The 19,477-nt window shown below is 43.5% G+C and overlaps 2 protein-coding genes across 2 annotated transcripts in view; one reads left to right on the top strand and one right to left on the bottom strand.

The window, feature by feature from the left end:
- Positions 1-15,841, bottom strand: part of tp53bp2b (tumor protein p53 binding protein, 2b) — a 26,708-nt gene extending 10,867 nt beyond the window's left edge. The window contains exons 1-4 of the mRNA XM_071503130.1: positions 15,407-15,841; positions 11,356-11,700; positions 2,075-2,222; positions 1,761-1,874 (exon numbers count right to left, since the gene is read on the bottom strand). Coding sequence (XP_071359231.1) covers positions 1,761-1,874; positions 2,075-2,222; positions 11,356-11,364 — 271 coding nt within the window. The 5' untranslated portion in view covers positions 11,365-11,700; positions 15,407-15,841. The remainder of the gene's footprint in view (positions 1-1,760; positions 1,875-2,074; positions 2,223-11,355; positions 11,701-15,406) is intronic.
- On the top strand, positions 14,298-19,477 carry rrp36 (ribosomal RNA processing 36). Its single transcript, XM_071503166.1, has 8 exons — positions 14,298-14,623; positions 15,909-16,330; positions 17,081-17,213; positions 17,311-17,377; positions 17,464-17,568; positions 17,716-17,793; positions 18,158-18,275; positions 18,389-19,477. Exons 2-8 carry the CDS (start codon positions 15,928-15,930, stop codon positions 18,538-18,540), a joined length of 1,056 nt encoding a protein of 351 aa, XP_071359267.1. The 5' UTR covers positions 14,298-14,623; positions 15,909-15,927; the 3' UTR covers positions 18,541-19,477.

Below are 19,477 nucleotides of genomic sequence, written 5' to 3'. Positions count from 1 at the left end.
AGAATCAGTCTTCAAATGCTCCTCTGACGGATGCAGCCCCTGAACTGGGACACAGCTTTTTAAAGATTCACTTCTTTAGTAGGAACCAATGAGCTCAGAGCAGAGACATCAGACAGAGTTAAGAGACGCACTAACACGTTGTTAGTTTGGCTATGCTCATGGGATTTGTTGACAATAAAAAAATAGTTAAAAAAAGCTTGATCTAATGAACCTGGACTGTATCAGCTCAGGAAAACCTCAGAGGGGATTTCCTTTGTTTTTCGGGAAAAAAAAAAAAATCACCCTCAGAGCCCAGCAGCTGCAGACTCGCCTGCCTCCAGTCATAAGCTGATTACAGTTTGTCATCTACTGTGGTTACACATTGGAGCTCCTCTGTTACTGTAGAGCAGATCCTGCTGCTGATCTGCTCCATGTGCCACTGTAAACAACTGGATTACTGTGAACACCCGGCTGAAGGCAGCAGTGTGTGTGAGACATCAGGAAGATGCTTGTTTACATGATGATCTGCTCCTGACAAACACTTTAATCCTCATTAAGATGAGTTTGTTCCTCAGCTTCAACTTCAGCTGAATGAAAGGTCACTAGGTTTTGCAGCTGGTAACAAATATCTACATGTGGAGTGATGGAGGTTCAGGACGGCTTCTGACTGAATTACATTTGCTTTTTGGAGCTGAAACACACTGCAGTGTGTTCTTTGGCTGTGGCTCAGAAGGTCCACCAATCACAAAGTCAGAGGTTTGATCTCCGACTCCTCTTGTCCACATGTCTAAGCGTCCTTAAGTAAGATACTGAACCTTAAATTGCCCCTGACGGCTGTTTGATCAGTGAATGAGTGAGTGTGTAAAGCTCTTTGAGTGATCTCTAAGACTAGAAAATGTGATATGAGTGACGTCCATTTATTTGGTGAAAGAACATAATCTCTCCACAGCTGAGATCGTGTTTTTGTTCTGATGTCGCTGGGTCAAGATGAGCTGATGTAGTTAGAAATTCTTGACTTGGCCGAATCAGCAGACGACTCGTTTGACCAGTTAGAGCTTGTTGTCTTTTACAGCTTTCAGGAGTAAATGAGTCATTAATTATGTGAAGATTTATTTACAAAGAACTTTTCAAACCAAAATTAACAAACTGCTTCACATTAAAAGCATCAAATAAGCACGATGCAACAACAAAGTTATATTTGCAGAAATTAATCCAACATAAAAACTAAATCAATTTGACATTTTTTGGTTGATTTGGACAATTTAATAATAATCAGAGCCAGATGACTAATGGGTAAACCAGTATGTGATGTGATGCACTCAACCGAGGATACGAGTTAAAAATAAAACCCGCTTCCTTTAACCTCTACGGCAGCTTCCTGTGCTGTTTTAGACCATAACAGATTTCTACTGGCAGCCGGAGGAGAGACACAGCAGAGAAACATGTAATGTGATTCCTGCACTTTGACTCCATCAGGAAGGAGGAACGGCCCCAATCTGGCCCAGCACGACTTCCACATCTGGACCAATTCTGGCGCGCACACAGAAAATCTTTAACATCCCATAAAACCAGAAACAAAAAGAGAGCCAAGTCATTCATGTCTCAGATGGAAGAAATGAGCACAAATGAACACACAACGACGTTAACGCAGTGACGTCAGCGAGCTGAGCAGAACAATGTTAAATCGACAGGATATCTTTGGTTAAGTTCCCACCTCCAGCACGAACGGCTGTGTTTGCCTCCAGCGTTAAACTGTGCAGCGGTGGGCAGATGTTTCTCACCTGAGTCCCGTCCCGGAGCTCTCTGATGGTGCAGGAGGTAACGGACCTCCCCCCTCTGCTGCCCCCATCGCTGCAACACCTCCATCATCCGCTCCCCTTCTCCAATGACACGTTCTGATTGGTTAGAAAACACAGCACACTCTGTTACATAAAGAAAATCTGATGATTATAATTTGATGATTTAATTACACTATATGGCCAAAAGTATGTGGACACATGGGTCTGTTGTCCTGGTTTGGGATCTTAAGTCACAACAAAAGGCCTCATCAGCCAACATCAGTGTTGAACCACACAAAGATAACTGTGTATGTCACCTGAGCCCCTCCACATCTCGGCCAGGTAGCAGTCGGCCTCACCGGGCTCCTTGCAGAGCTCCACCACGTCTCTGCACAGCGTCTCCGGTGTGATGGGAACCTCGCTGTAGTGCTGGTCATTGTTGCTGAGGTACACGGTGAGGAACATCTACAAACACAGAGCAGGGTGGGGTTAAATCCTGAGTCCTGGGCTCCTTCCATTCACTCATCCACCCTGTGTTAGGAAACTGGACGATGGAGGATTTGCAAAACCTGGTTGAACACAACACGTCTCCAACCTCCTCCAGACTTTGATATTTCAGGAACAGCAGCTGATGCTTTTGACCAAGTCATTATGTAATTATTTGGTACACAACCTACTTTAATAACCTACAGTATTCTTTAAAAATAGCTGGGAGTAAACTCAGACATGGTCCTGTAACAGATGGTGCTGATGGGTAAACCAGTGCATTCAACCCACAGTCCAGTTAAAAACAAAACCTGCTTCCTTAACCTTATGGAAGCTTCTTGTGCTATTTAAGACCATAACAGATATTTGTGGACATAACTCCCATGATGCATTGGGCCATCTGTTACTCCAGCAGGGTATCTGCTGTCGGGCCCGGAGCCAGATCGCCTCCCACAGCCTGCCAACCTGCACGGAGGCAGTGTTCAGCTTTTCCCAGCCTGTATTTATTCTGTGAAGGTGGTAACGAGCGACGACTTGCTCAAAGGCTCGTCGGCAGCTGCTGAGCTCCTTCTACAGTTCACTGCCATGCTGGCAGGATGTGAACCTTGAACCTGACGGTCCTGAGCTTGTCTCTGTGGTCCCGCTCTGCTGGTTTCAGCCCTCGGCTCCTCTCCGTCTTCGTCTGGTTCCACTCGTCTGGTCTGAGCCGTCGCTTTGACCTTTCCGTTTGGTTTTCATGAGCAGCAGCGTCTCACTGCAGCGTCATTTGCATGCAGATTGTGTTGGCTGTTACTGATGCAGAAATGAAGCTCGAGTGTGAAAAGCTAAAAAAAAAACACACAGCAGGTATTTCTAATGCATGGGAACATAAAGTCAAGCAAACAGGGTGTTGGGATCTCGCTGCTTCTTTGTGGAGGAAAACAGATAAAATGCCTCAGTGACATGATCATAAACCGACCTCTGGTTTTCCACAGGGTGAAGTAAACTGACCGTCATGGTCTCTAAAGATGTGGATGTGCTGGTATTTGTGTTGTTATTCTGGAACCTTCTGTTCTCAGTCTTTCTTCTCTTCTATCCTCATTTTGTCTCCGGTTTCAGCCAAAAAAAAAAACCTGGACTGTTTCATCCGTGTTGTAAGAAATCCCACTGAGTAATTTCATCAGTTCTTTTCTATCAACAAAAAGTCAGGTTTGGAGCAGAACCACGTTTTTTGTTGAGATATTTAATTTGAAACTACAAATATCAACCTCAGGATGGCGCTAGAAGAAAAGTCAGGGATCACCAAAGTCATTAGGATTCATCATCTGGGAACCACAAACCTCTGCAGAGAGTTTTGTGCCAATCTAACAGTTTACTACATAAATGATGTCACTGATTCACCAAAGATCTAAAGTGAATTTCTCTCTGTCAGGAGCGGATGGATGTGTGACAGTCGCCTGAAGAGGAATCTGCAGCTGACTGGTTGTATTCCTCAGCTGAGGGGAGCAGATAAAGTGTGAGTGTGGCAGAGAGAGTTTGCTGGAGCGAGTACACAGAGTCACAGTCCCAGAGCTTAAACAGGCAGCTGAAAGCTTTCTGCTGCCAGGTTTTAAACAGCAGGTCACACATCAGACGGGATTCTGGGTTCAATGCTAAATGTTCCTCTTTTTAAGTCCCAATTACTCTGGGAAATGTTTTTTTTTTTTTAAACTTACCGGCTCTGTCCTGGTTCACATTCACCCTGAAAGATTACCACACAGCCACAGCAGACTCAGAGCGGCTCAGCTGCAGCACATGAAGAGCCACCTCTGGAGAGGGCAGCGTTTAGCACTGCGCTCCATTAGCTGGTCTGCAGAGGTGGCTCGTGGGAGATTTCTGTTCCAGCTCAAGTAACGTTCTAGTCAACAGAAAACCAAAGTGACCAAGAAACGTTTTAGTCTCCCCATTATTAGGAACAACAAACAGCACAGAGGCTGTGGGTGAAGCCGTGCACTCGCTGACGGAGATGGATGACTCTCAGGCAGAAGCTGCCGCCCGGCCGGCCTGCTGTCCTACATACAGCTCTGAGGGAAAACTGGAGCACCGCTCGTCTTCCTTCAGGTTCGTGCAGATGAAGTGGGTCACCGCCGTCAGTCACCGAACCGAGGTCGACCGGGAGACGACGCAGCCAATCACCGCCTGAGGAGGCGAGGCCGTCTGTCCCCCGGGACGACAACAGGGAGGAGGAGTGAGATGGTCGATGTGTCCTGAGTACAGACTGGAGGTGTCTGTGAGAGGACCTGCTCTGGGGTCAGTGACCTACTGACCTGACATCAGTTATAATTAAGGGTAAAACGATTTGTCAATTAAACGATTAGTCAGTTGCCAGAAAACTAATCAGCTCCCATTTTTATATTTTTAAAAAATGTCCAAATTTCTTCACTTTCAGCTTCTCCAATGTGAGAATTTGCTGATTTTCTTCTGATGTGACAGTGAAACAAATATCTTTAGGTGCTGGACTGTTGCTCAGAGAGAACAAGATATTTTAAGACCTTGTGATTGATCATCTGACAGCAGATTCATTGATAATGACGATAACTGTCAGTTATCATCATATTCCACCTTCCACATTTCTCACTTTAAACTGAAACTGTTGAACTGTGGAAGTTGTTCTTTGTGATTTGATTCAGAAAACCACCCAAGTCTGAAAATGAAATATCACTTTGAATGTTTCGGTCTGATTTGAGGCATCATGTTAACGTGCTAACTGTGCTAACATGATAGTTTAAGTCATTGTGCTAACATTAGCATATTAAAAGGCCAACTATGTATATTAGGGGAGTCAAAATGAAACCAGAAGTAAGAGAACCTCATTTAAAAAATCCCATTGAAGTCTGGAACAAACACCATTTCCCATGAGCCCTAAATATTCACAGGCTAAATGTCACAGTTTGTGACAACAGCAGGTCAGAGACGCTGAACGCACATATTACAACCAGGAAGATGTAAAATGATTTTAGATTTGCTTATGGATGAACCTACGTCAAGCGACAGAAGGACCAGGGCTGCCATGCTTGTAGTTTTTTCACAGGAGCTGTAGTTTTTTCACAGAGGCTAAACAGGAAGTGATGTCAGCTCTGTATGAGCACAGCAGCAGACTGGTTTGAACTGAGATCTGGAATGAGGCTACGACTTAATGTAAAGTGTGTTTACGCTGAAATCAAAGTGACTGGAGGAATTCTTAGCTCTTAGTAAATTATCACTTAATATAAAATCTTACTGAGATGGAGGAGCTAAACAAACTCTTATTTTGAAAGGCTTCACACTGGAGATCAGTTGTCATGTTAAACCTGTTGTAAAAGAGTCTAAAGGAAAACACTCTCCCAGTTGCATTATGGTAAATGTAGGATCCAGTTTTTTTTTCAAGTTTGATCCAAACTCTGGACTAAAAGTCAGGACAGTTCAGCCTCTGTTCTTTAATGATCAGTTTTTCCAAAGACCCAGTTTAATAAAAGTCCAGTAGATTAGAGGAGTGACGATGTAAACAGAGGCTGAATATCTGAGTCATTTGCATAGTGTCATAAACGCTGGTGCCAATCATGTCACTGACACTGGAAATGAACTCAGGAAGCAGCAGAGCTACACCTGAGAGTCCCAGTACACCAGTCAGTCAGTCAGTCAGTCAGTCAGCCAGCCAGCCAGCCAGTCAACAGGCCGAGGTCTCATTAAACTCCTGAGGCTGCAGCTCTTAATCCAGCCAGGAATTAGCACAGCATCACGCTGCTTAATACCACCAACCACCCACCACCCCCCCAACCGCAGTGACGGAGGAAATTAATGATCCAGCCACTGTCTGAAAGACGTCAACAGCTTCCTCACAACACTGACTCTCCAACATGACAAATCCTAATCCTGTCGCTCCGATCGGACGCACAACTGGCTTTTTATTACTGTTGTACCGGGAGTTTCAGTTCATTAAAAACTCCTCTTGTTTGTCTGAACCTCAACACTCCTGAGAGAGCAGACTGGACCTGTGCTCAGCTCCAACCCTGAGACTGAGTGTCTGCTCAGATCCTTTATTTATTCTTTCTTTGGACAGTTTGTGATTCAAATCATTATGTTTCCAGTTTTAAAATATTTTTCAGGTTAAGTTGTTCCACAGCTGCTTGTGTTTAGTCCTAAGCATCAATTATCTGCAGACTGTGGCTCCTTTAAATGAAATGAACAAAAAAATTACTGAGTTGGGAACTGGACTGAGAAATGTTTTATCACCTTTATTAAAATAGTTTATGATGAAATATAGCACTAATTTAATTTTAAAGTTACAACAACAAAACTGCAGAACAATCAGTAATTATCAGTCTACATCAGTGAACTGGCCTCTCATGAGGTTCATCAGGAAACTGATAACATTAAAGCTCCACCCAGTCTAAAGGCAGATGTCCATGTGTTTGTGATTATAAAGCAGGTCTAGGTTCTATATTAATACTGTGAAAGTATCAAAGCCTCAGTCCACAGAGAAATGCACACAGCCTGTATTCAGAAACTGAGCCTTAAAACCAGCCGTCAGGACTTCTGGAACTTTGTGATGTCAAAAGAGAGGCTCAGATCCTCTCTTCTGATTGGCCGATTGACCTGTTGTTACTAGAGCTCCAGAGAGAAGCCTGAGAGAGGAGATGTAAAACTACACTGAGATGGTTTTTGGTTCTTAAAACCACAAATATATCTTCTGATGGAGATCAACACTTCAGATAAAACAAAAGAAGAGTAAAATATGAACCTTTAAAATCTGTATTGGACCTTCAGATTTAAATTATTTATCATGAAGCGTACAAAATATGTGTTGAGATTTTAAAAAAGGAAAAGATAAAAGTGTGAAATCAGATTGTTTTTGAACTAAGAAGCCAACACATGGACCAGTGTGTCCAGAAGAGAAACCGAACTGACTGAAAATATAAAATCTAACAGTACAATGAATGATTAATGTGTTAACTCGGTCCTGGTGTGTTCTGTCTCTGCTCGGGGAAACGCGGTGGCAGCTGGCACGCTGCAGGTCACATCCCAAATGTTTTGTAGGCGGCACGGACGGCTGGAGCCATATGGCCGACAGCGTCACGTGACGCACCAATATTGGATTAACCACACACACACACACACACACACACACACACACACACACACACACACACACACACACAGGGCCCTAAACCCCTGCCTGCTGTTCAGGATACTATCACAGTCAACAACATCAACACAGGACGCCTCTGAAACCAGGAACAGTTGCTGATTGGCTGCCAGCTATGTGTTAAATTCACGCATTATCTCCGAGCAGGAGTTTGACCAGTTAACTTTACCAGGTCTCACTGTAACTAACAGGTTAGTTCGTCAGGGGCTCCTGTGTGTTTCTGAGGGGTCAACAAGAGGTCACCATTTAAAAACTGGTTCCTGCAGAGTCTGCCCGGCTCATCTGAGACAACAGACAAATCTCCATCCTCATCTCCAAGATTATCATCATCATTATTATTATTATTATTATTATTATTATTATTATTATTATTATTATTATTATTATGCTTCTTCTCTGGTGTTGGAAGCAGCTCACCAGGAAAATGGTGATAATGAGTGTAAGACTGAACCAGGACCTCTGACGTCACCACAACCACTGAGACATAGAAACAGGATGAACAGGGAGCACAGGACCCTGAAACAGACAAACACCAACCAAACACATCACAAGACTCCTGCCAAAACCCTGAAGTCAGCACAGAGTCTGCCTCCGTGTCCGTCAGGACGAGTCCTCCAGTCCGAGCTTCATCGTCAGCTCTCCCAGACACTGGAACAGTCTTCAAACATGCGTGACGCACACCTAGTCGAGGTAAATACAGTAAAAAAACATCATGAGGTCACAGTCGCAGTCTGTAGTCATGTTATAGCTCCTTCAATGTCAAGTTCCAGTTCAGGTTTCACCACAACACAAACCACAACTCCTCCATGTGTTAGCTTTTACCATCAGGACATCACTAAACTGAGCCGAGCTACGTTTCTTTTCTCACCCACAACCTTCTCTGTGGTTCGTGTGAACCCAGATCGGTTGTGTAGTTTGTGCGCCGTCACGTCAACAGGACAGTGTGGAGGAGAAAACGACAGCTCAGCATCTCAGAGATTTTCAAGGTCTTGTTGTCTGCACTTGACTTTTAGGTGTTTAAAGAGAGACGCAGCTCTGGCAGTGAGGAAGCAGAGCAGGAAACTCTTCTCTGGGTTTTCTGTTGTGTGGTGAGGGTCACAGCCTGCGGTGCTGCTGGTGTGTCTGTGCGGCGCCGGTGCGGCCGATTAAACACCACGAACACGGGAACTAAGTGTCTGATTTTACTGTCAGTGAACACGAAGCTCACAACTTCCCTGCTTTAGTTCCTCATCGCCTGAGGAACACTAAAACAATAGTGTTCCCATATGACCTTGAACAGCACATATATGTGCGGGTGTGAGTGTGTGTGTGTGAGTGTTTCTGGTCACTGTGGCAACAGTTACTAAGCAGCAGGGCGAGCTCCACTGGGTCCTGCCTGGAGGATGATGAGGACGTCGTCTAATGATCAGGGCGTGCTGCATTTTAACACAAGCCTGTGTGAAACATTTCAGGATCGTTCTGCTGCTCGAGTAGCAACCACACACACACACACACACACACACACACACACACACACACACACACACACACACACACACACACACACACACACACACACACACGCACACACACACACACACACACACACACACACACACGCACACACAGATCTGCACCAAATCCACCCTCAGTTTCAGTCAGACTCTGTGGTGAGAAGTTCACTCCTTCCTCCTCCACCTCATCGTGCTCTGTCTCTTTCATTATTTAACTCACCGGAGGAAGAGAAGTCAGCTCAAACACTGAAAACGTTTTTACTCTGCTGCCACGCTGAATTCCTTTAATCACAACTTATTTTATTTGCCGTCATAAATGTGACTGAGGCCTCAGACCTGTGGCTCCTGTTTGTGGAGCTCAGTCAGTTTCTCTGACCTTTAGATAAAATCATCATCTTTTTTTTGTCAAAACAAAAGTCTAAAAATGTAAAACATTTATTTTAATAGAAGGAAAAGAAACAAAAACAGGAGATGTCTACATTTGAGAAAATTTTTACCATTTTTACTCTAAAGTTGCTGAAATTAATTAGTTATCAGAATAGTTGCTGATTAATTTTCTGTGGATCCGCTCCTCTGTTGATTGACAAATTATTTTGGCTCTAAAACAATGAGTCGGGCTGAAAAGAAATCAGTAAAGGCAGAAAAGCTTAGTGCAGCTTCACACAGTCACTGCATCGCTTGCAGTTTTATAAAAAGGGAATGGAGCCATGTTTAGGCTTCATTAGAGACTGGAAGAGGGAGTAGAGAGGAGTGTGACAAAGGTCCAGACAGGAACCAGAACATCTCTCTGATCCACCGGCACTAAAACCTAAAATGTCAAAGTGTTGAGCAGCAGTAAAACGGAGGATTTAACAGCCACTGCAGAGCGGATGAAAAGGTCAGCTCTTTTTCCCCTTACGAACCAGGAGAGCTCCTCCATTCAAAGTAAGACAATGGTACAATGGTGGTGTTCTATTATTAGTGATGTGTACGGAGCTGATCTCAGAGCGTCTGGTCCTGACATCTGTTGGTACAGTGATGATGATGATGATGATGATGAGGAGGAGGTCTGAAACTGATTCACTTCTCCTCTTAGACTTTTAACTTATGCCACCTGAGATCATCAGAGGAACATGTGACCTCTGACCTCTGACCCTGCCTGTAATGTTAGTGATTCAGGTGGTAAAGTTTCCACCAGTCTCCAACCTGAACAACCAACAACCTCAGATACGACCCAGAGCAGCGTCCCTACGGCGTTGTCATGGTTACAATAATAAACACACCGAGTGTAGCGTACCTACATTTGTCGCTATGGTTACTATAATAACAGTTATAGCTTGGTTAGATTTAGTAAAAGATGGTGATTTGGGTTAAAATAAGTACCTCCTCAACATTAGACGATCTTTGTTGTCATGGTTACAATAATAACAGTGAACGGTCATGGAGAATAGAAACAACATAAACTGCTCCTGTCACATGGGAATCGAACACCGCTCTCCTGGGTCATATTCATCCATCCACCCCAACCTCCTCCTGACGTGGACTTTGTCGCTCTATAAACTACGTCACCGCACTTTTCCCTTTGCTCCTGTCGTCATCACTACGACCACTAGATGTCGCCTAGCAACAGAACCTAACTACGGGTCATAGTAACCTGCTGACAGACGACCTCTGACCTCGTTTGTTACAGGACGTATTATAAACTTTTGTCTTATCAATATAAAAATGGCTGAAACTCTTGGTAAACAACTGTTAATGCGAACACTATGTTGCAAAAGCCAAACTGACATATAGCTGCTTTAATGTGCTGGAGGAGCCACTTCTACAGGACAGATACTCTCCAGATACTGAGTTTCATGTTTTTATGGTTTTAGTGAAATAACATCCTATAAATTATAGTTATAAAAACAGAACTGCCTCATGCCTCCCTCAGCTAATATCTATATCAAAGTTTAATACTCAACTCTAAGGCATACTCTGTCACTCACTGTGTACATTTATTTGTTTGTCTTCAATGTGGTCAAATTTAAAAATTAAAAAAATACTGGAATCAGCTTATACAAAAACCATGTGTGTGTTTTTACCACAACTGAAGGTTTCTACATTTCTCAGGGACCTGAATGGCGGCTACACACCTGGAACCACAACATCCAGAACAGAACCTGGTCCCTTTGCAGTTATCTGAAGGCGGCGTAAACCTCCCAGCTGCAGAAGCATCGCACACAAAGTTTGATCCATCACAGCTTAATCTGCACAAACTGCCTGAGATGGATTTAAACCCCTTCAACCAGGTTAGAGGTGCAGAACCCAGCAGGCACAGGTCTACGCTCTGATATTTTACCCACTGCACATCTGAAGTTCTCTCACGCCTCAGCTCAGCCTCAGTGTGTGGGGCTGTGAGGACTGGGCTCTGACGGTGAAACACCCAGGTCACTGCTCCTGAGGAAAACCTGCTTCTACTGTGGGAATAAACCAGAATGTTCATTCATGAACTCACCGGCATCATGTTGGCAGTTCTCCGCTCTGTCGCATCCAGGCTGCAGCTGAAACCTCTAAACCATCCTCCTTCTCCTGCTGCTGCTCCTCCTGCTGCTGCTCCTCTTCCTCCTCCTCCTCCTCCTGCTGCTGCTCCTCTTCCTCCTCCTCCTCCTCCTCCTGCTGCTCCTCCTCCTCCTCCTGCTGCTGCTCCTCTTCCTCCTCCTCCTCCTCTTCCTCCTCCTGCTCCTCTTCCTCCTCTGTCGCTGTATCTACACCAGGTTGATGATTATTCCTCCTCCCGGCTCCTCCTCGACCTGTTGCGGGGAAGCTGCGGGCCTTTCTACCCGCCCGCCGCCCGGTGCCTCTGGAGGGAAGGAGCCGTGATATCCTCAGAGAAGCTGCAGGAAGCAGCCTTTAAAATAAAAGTGTAGCAGTTTCACTGATGGAGCCGAGAACAAAGCGCGGCGGGCGGAGCTGGAGCAGCTCTCCTCCTGCTGGTCCTGGTCCGGGTCCACGTCCAGCATCAGTCTGCCTGCGAGCGTGTGGCTCACGACCATTCAATACCAGCCGGAGCCAGGGGAGGGCGACTTCCTGTGTGACTTTTCACAATAAAGGCGTCGTTTGTAGGACCATCACTAACACATACACCTGAGGGTTCATATGAGAAATGTTGGGCACAAGAAATGATCGAAATAAATAGATAAAGACATAAATAACAAATAACTGATTATCAATGAAATAGGCCTATCTACAAAATCGGGAAAAGTTGTGACATGAATCCGTGTTTAAATTTACACTCAAATGCTGATGTTAATTAAAACTCAATTGAATTAATCAAATTAAACAATAAGCTTTCAGACTTACAGTTCCACTGAACACTTTCCAGACATTCAGTCAGGGGCCTTATATATGGAAACATGCATCTTAGATTAACATTATCTACAGCACTGACAGGGCAGATACAAACAATGCATTTTGTCGTCTATGTTGGGGGACTATGGCTGGTTATCTAGTCTATATGTTTATACTTTAATACTGATATGAAAATTCATGGAGTTTCTACTGTTGATTTGTTGTAGTTTTATTGTCATAAACACACTTTTCCATATATTCACAAAATCCAAAAACGATGCAAATATAATTCAACATGGAACTTATGATATGATATTAAACAAAGACGAATATAAAATGACAAAAGGCTGTTTTTTTTTTCAAAATGATGATGTAAAAGCATTGACTGACTGGATCTTAAGTTTGTGTTCAAAAGAGAATAATTAAGGTACATGTGTCAAATATACATGCAGTAAAATGTAATAAAATAGCCTGATGATGTCTTCAGTTCAGATCCTGTTTTATGTTTCTGTTACCTAGCCACTATTTGACTGCAAGTTTTACCTGCTTTTCTTCTGAAGGGACACCTACTCATTTCCGGGTTTAATATGTCCAACTTGACGGGGCTGTTCACCGGGATCTCCTGGCAACGGGAATAAACTCCTCCTCGTTTCTCAAGTTAATGTGTGTGTGTGTGTGTGTGTGTATTTGTAAATGCGACATAGTGAGGACCAAAGCGTATTCCCCGAACAGAGTGGGGACATTTTTGGAAAGTGAGGACATTTTGGTTGGTGCTCACTCCCTGACACACCTTCAGATGGTTGTTTGAGGGTTAAGACTTGGTTTTAGGGTTAGAATTAGATTTAGGGTTAAGCATATGGTTGTGATGGTTAAGGTGAGGGTACGGGGCTACAGAATGCATTATGTGAACAAGTGTCCTCTCAAACATACAAATGTGTGTTTTGTTTTTGTTTTTTACATTTTAGCTCATTTAGGACAAATCAAGGATACTGCACATTACTGGTGACCAAACAACACTGTGCTGTTCCTCGTCTCCAGGCAGGTGTTGGCAGGAACAAAAATAGGACTGGAAATCTGCCTCGAATCTCGCTGCAGATAAACAATTATTCATTCATCACCATGCTTGCTTTATGCTTCCACTGCTGTTAGCTTTGCTTTTTAGTGAAAACACCTGAACTGGGTGAAAGAAAACCAACCAGTCTGCTGAACTGTTATTCAGGCTGAAAGCTGATTATTGTACCTACAAACCAGGAAGCTCATAAGATGTAGCCTAGCTGAAGGGTGGTAAACACGGGTTCAGATACTACCTTTTTTTTTTTTTTTTTAAAATTAGGTTAACTAACTTCACTTTTCTGCACCAGAAACAGGAAGTTGTGGAGGTTGGTTTGTGAGCCATCCAGACTCAATGATTATGTTTCCAGGTGCATTTTACCCACAAACACGTGCAATAATGTCTGCATAACATCTTAACAGAGGGTTTGTCATCATATATATGAGTGACAATTACATTTACTGCATACACACACTTGAAATGAAATAAAATAAATATATAGAGTCATTTCATATGTACAGTCGTGTGCAAAGGTTTTACTTGTCAGGCAGGTTGTTCCAGCATTTCCAGTTCCTCTGTGGATGTAGTCTGCCATTATCTTCTGTCTCCTCATATGATCCTGGATGTCGGGGGCCAGACCATCTGTTGCAGGGCTCCTTGTTCTTCTTGCCTCTGAAGATAGTACTTTATGACTCCGGCTGCGTGTTTGGGCCCATTGTCCTGCTGCAGAATGAATCTGGGACCAATCAGACACCTTTCCCATGATGGAGAAAATCTAGACTTCTAAAAGGGCCTAAAACCTTTGCATAGTATAGCATGTGACACATTTAACATCTGTTTTTAACCTGTAGCTCTATTTATATTTAATTAAATGAAATGTCAATACAGGAACTCAGGGAACAAATACAGGTACAGTGCACAAATAGCTGTCAAATAAATTCCACAAAAAACTTATTAAAGATAAATTTCTTTAAAATGAGGAACCTTTGCTTTGTTAATTCAGCCATGTAGAATGAATAAATGTCTGTGTCGGGCGCAGGTCGAACCAGCAGAGGGCAACATTGCACATTTCAGTCTGTCCCTGAGAGGAAGTCACTTCTGAAAGCATTTTTTCCCACAAAATACAACAGTGCAGAAACATGTGCATTTGAGTATGAAATATCCGAACTGAACGCAGGACAATAATAAACCCGTGTCTGTATATAATTAACACTTTTCCGTTGCACAGCTGCTCCTTCCTATTGTCAAAAACCGTCAACAATCCAGTGACACTTTTATTTTGAAACCGGAACTGATTGTGTATTTCGCTGGAGTGAAACTTGCTGCCAGGGACACACGTGGATAATGGAGCTCAGCAAAACAGGACTTTAACAGCAACTTCCAGGTATTTCCACCTTTAATGTAGCTCAGCCGCCTAAGAGTGAGCTTGTAGAGAAGCTCCGAGGAAGACATGTGATGTAGCTGCAGGTTTCCGTGTTCAGGTCTCTTGTTACTGAGAACGTCACGTCAAACTGGACGGAAAATCTGCCCGTTTTAAGTTTCTTTGCTTTTCAGTGAAGGCACATTGTTGGTAATAGACCTAAAATGGAGTATTTACATTTCCTTATGATCTAATTGTTTATTCGGCATATAAATTACTGGCAGAGAAAAACTATATTCTGAAAGAAGTTGACAAGTTGACACCGCTTGCTCCGTGTGAATATTGTTAGTACGACACTGGCTAATAAAGAAACATCATAAAATAATCACTCGATATATCCCGAATCTCAGCATTACTGAAATCGATATCTAAGTTAAACATAACCAAGCGCTAGGCTGTACTATATGTGCAAATGAGCTGGGAATTCACAAAATGCTAGTATTTTGCATTGAGTTTGGTTTACTCTTACTTCCACTACGGAGAGCTGCATTCATTGTGATTAGCTTGTATCAAACAGTACCAAATTAAATGTCAGGGAAGGTTTACCAACATGAACAGGTCCACAACAGAAGACACCCTATGTGATTAAACTTAATTTTGTAATTATACGTTTATAAATAACCCACCATTAGCACCACTGGCTAATTAGCTGCCCAGTTTGTTCGTATCCCCGATACAGATAAGTAGTCACTTTAAACATTGAGTGCTAATAGAGTGACTTATCGGGGGTGTGTTTAAAATACAAACCCATCAGAAGACGTGTGAACTTCTTAGCAACAGTTCGGCATAATTCACGTCCATCTCAGGTGAGCGCTGAGTTTCTTTGGGTGGACGCAAACCCACGGAGCACAGGTGAATTTTATTTAACGTAAAATCCAAGATGGCGCTGCAATCTCTCTCTCTCACTGACTGCAGCGTTGTCCTGCTGCTCTGTGCTCAGTGCTGCCACCAAAGGCGGGAAGTTCTATAGCAACAGTTTGTCGAACAGACAAAGCAAACAACAGCCCTGAGGCCCCAGACCCCCAGGGGCCACAAAATGCCCCAGGTTTATTCCATATCATGCAGAGTGTAATTGATTTGTTAGAAATGTGCACCGCTGAATATCAGCTTTGTCAGGTCCTCCATCTTCCATGTTGTGGCTCTGGTCTCTGATGTGAACCTGTCTCAGTTTGCTCTGTTTTAATTCACTTCAGGAGGGTGGGGGCCTCTTCAGCAACAACTCTAACTCTTCCTCATTTATTTTCCACAGTGGAGCCAGAAAAACCAGGATGAAGGGCAAGAAGAAGCTGGGTGTCTCGAAGGAGATGAGGACAGCGCACAGCAGCGATGATGAAGACTCTGATGTGGAGAAGAACTTCGCTCTGCTCACTGACAGAGGAGGAGGGGGAGGGGCTGAGGAGGGAAAACAGTACCACAGAGAAGAGGAAGAGGAGGAATTCAGCGACGACAGCGATATGGAGGAGGAGGAGGAAGGGTCTGATAAAGAAGAGGAAGACGAGGAAGAGTCAGCTGGTGCTGAGGACGAGTCTGATGATGGCGAAGAAGAGGAGGAGGCTGAGGGAGATGAAGAAGAGGATGGTGACAGTGAGGCCCCTGAGGAGGAAGATGATGAAGACGCAGAGGTTGTTGGCGGCAGCAGTGGGATCCAGACGAGAGAAGACATTAAAAAAGGTGAGTTTACCTGCAGCTGTTCAAACACAGAGAACTCTGAGTTCTGATTGGGTTAAATGCAGCAGCAGGAAACAGGAAGTGCAGAGGTGTCCAGGGCTGTGTGTCTGAGGGAACCAGATTTATTTATTCATTTTAGTGACCGTTTGTTTCTCTGATGGGAAACGGGTAAAGAGACCAATCACGGTTTAAATTCTGTTTACGTTTCCACAGCTACATCACCAGCAGACACACGTTTATCTGTGTTCAACATCAAGTGAGAGAGGAAACACCTGAAGTAGGAGTTATTCATGTTAAACGTAGACTTGGGCTGATAATGATACTGAATTAAATTTACTGAATTTCCCACCATATACAATATTCTGCATGTTTTCTTTTGCACAGTCTGCTTTGCTGCTGAGTCCAACCCTCGTTTCACTGCTTTGCACAGGACGGTTAAAACTTGGAACTGCTGTTTACAGCAGCGTCACTTATACCTCAAACCTAAAATACAATAATATAATTATATATTATTTAAAAAATGCAAAAAAATCCTGCAATAATATCCCATGTCATGATATTTCAGATGGACTATGATATTAAATTTTGAATACTGCCAAACCTAGTTGAACATATTACCAGGATCTTGTGACCTCAGTCACCGACAGTCGACACCAGTTCATCCTGTTAAATATCAAAGACCACTCTGCAGATTTTAACTGCACAGTAACAGTGGCTGTAAAAAGAGACGCTCTCTGTTCTCCGACCCCCCAGAGCTGTCCAACATGTCCTTCGAGGACACCATGAAGCTGCAGAACAAAGTGGGAACCAAAGTTTACAACGAGGTTGCATACGGCAGCAGCAAGAGGCCAGAGACGAGCAAGAAGAAACGACTGAACAAGAACAGGTGAACAGTCGACTGCACTACACTTCCTGCTTTTAACAAGCGACAAGCTATTCATGTGTGTGTGTGTGTGTGTGTGTGTGTGTGTGTGTGATTTCAGACCGATGGAGATTTCAGCCAAGAAGCCAGCACCGTTCCTCCGTCAGGTCGTCCCCATCAGGAAACCAGTGAGTGAAGAAAACCTTTACAGGATTCCTCTTTTCTACTGGATTTACTTCAAATTATTCTGGTTCTGTCTTTTTTTTCGCTCTAGACGTTGAGGGATCCTCGATTTGACGACCTGTCAGGAGAATACAAACCTGAGATTTTTGAGAAGACTTACAAATTTATTAATGACATCAAAGAGAGAGAGAAAGAGGTGAGGAATCCTCTGATCTGAGTTTCTGAAGAGCTGCAGGTCCCTGGTTCAAACCTGCCAGCTGACGTTAAATTATACAACATCTGTGATTTAAATTTCTGTGTAAATCAGCTGCTAAATGAAGCTTGTCGTGATGTTTGTCTGCAGATGGTCCAGAAGCAGCTGAAGAGGACGAAGACGAACAACCAGAGGAGGGAGAAGCTGCAGTTCCTTCTGAAGAGGATGGTGAGTCTCAGCTGCCTCAGATACAACACACAGGAGCCCGCACTTCAATTAAAATCCTGCTCCGTAATCAGTGATGAGGCACATAATAACAGACTCGTGTGTTCTCATCACAAACACGTTCTGTTTCTCTGATTCATTCGTCCTGGTTGAATTTGTCCAGTTTATGAAGTTCAACACTTCCTGCAGGTTTTTCACAGTAAAAGAGGAGGACGATGCCTCCTGACGAGGAACTTTAACGTTCAGAGACTAAACCATCATCAAGTACAAACGGGGGAGATTAGCTTCCTGTGCACCGTGTGATGATTAAATATGGAGGGCATTGGTTTTAAATGTGATGTGACCTCTGACCTGTGACTTTCTGCAGGAGAACCAAGAGCGAGCGAGGAAGAGCCGAGAGCAGCAGAGAGAGAGAGAGCTGCAGTTCAAGAGGCAGCAGAGAGAGCGAGCCAGTCAGGGCGCACATCCCTTCTTCCTAAAGAAATGTAAGAACAAGATAACGTCTCTGAATTGTATCATTTCATTACATCATTTCTTCTTCTTCTTCCCGCATTTGGTAAATACTCAGATTTAACTCAGATGTTCTGTTTGTTTCCAGCTGAGAAGAAGAAGCTGCAGCTGGCTGAAAAATACCAGGAGCTGAAGAAGAGCGGCAAACTGGAGAACTTCCTGAGCAAGAAGAGGAAGAGGAACGCTGTGAAGGACCGCAGGAAGCTGCCGCAGCAGCTGCAGCACAAGAAGGCTGCGTGAGGCGTTCAATGACCCAGGGGAAGAACCTGCTCAGGGGACAGAAATAAAGACTCTCCAGTCTCCTCTGCACCTATCTCCACCTGTCTCCACCTGCTGATGGAGCTGCAGTCTGTTGTACCTCACGTTCAGCAGATGAAAGACTTCGGCCGTCGCTGTCACCAATATCTTAGTTTGACAAGATAATTTCAACTCAAAGTTCACTTACAAATGCTTTCTGGAGCTTTTAACCACATCTACCTAAGTAAATGTTGTGTGCTCAGCTGAAAGGTCAGGAAAAGCTCGTCAGTAAGTAGACCTTGAGTCAAGAGTATTTTTTCAAACTACTGTCATGAACTTTTTTGATTTTATTTTATTGTCAAAATTAGATGAGTTTCTCTCTGGGGCGTTCAGGGATGCTCAGACATGTGAGTGTTAATGATGAACAGGTGAAATTCACCATTTACAGTTTGTGAGAAAATTAAACTTGACAACAGACAAGCAACACAAGAGAATCTGGCCGATGCTGTTTGCAATTAAATGCATGGAGAGTCCTCAAACACACCATCTGCATGTTGGTTTCTACAGAAAAGAGCTGAAAGCAGCGTCTGCCTGGACAGAGGAGGATGATTCTGAACACTGAGGAGTTTGTGTGCAGCCGCTGTGTGTTTGTTTTCCAGCTTGTCTGAGTGATGGTGAAGACATCAAACGCATTTTTGTCCTTTTTGAAGTAGTTTTATACCCAAACTGTTTTTCCTAAACACTTCCCACACTCCTTTGAGTGGACAGTGTGGTCACAGCTGTACAGATGTTTTGGTGCAGCTATCACTTTAAACATCTGCTTCACCTCAGAAAATAATGATTTATATGTTTTTTTGGGTTTTTTTTTTTTTTTTTAAATAAAACAATATTTGTATGTCTCTGTGTACACTTATTATGTGTAAATAAACAGTTATGTTAG

The sequence above is a fragment of the Trachinotus anak genome, unplaced genomic scaffold, assembly GCF_046630095.1.
Source record: "Trachinotus anak isolate AG129_WGS33_773 ecotype Australia unplaced genomic scaffold, CSIRO_AGI_Tana_v1 ptg000019l, whole genome shotgun sequence".
Lineage (NCBI taxonomy): Eukaryota > Metazoa > Chordata > Actinopteri > Carangiformes > Carangidae > Trachinotus > Trachinotus anak.
This window is presented reverse-complemented; position numbering and strand designations above follow the sequence as displayed.

Excerpts from the sequence above, each read along its gene's own strand:
- rrp36 (XM_071503166.1), top strand. The coding sequence starts at position 15,928 with ATGAAGGGCAAGAAGAAGCTGGGTGTCTCGAAGGAGATGAGGACAGCG. Across the intron at positions 17,569-17,715 it reads TCAAAGAGAGAGAGAAAGAG|ATGGTCCAGAAGCAGCTGAA; the intron begins GTGAGGAATCCT and ends GTTTGTCTGCAG. Across the intron at positions 18,276-18,388 it reads TCCCTTCTTCCTAAAGAAAT|CTGAGAAGAAGAAGCTGCAG; the intron begins GTAAGAACAAGA and ends GTTTGTTTCCAG.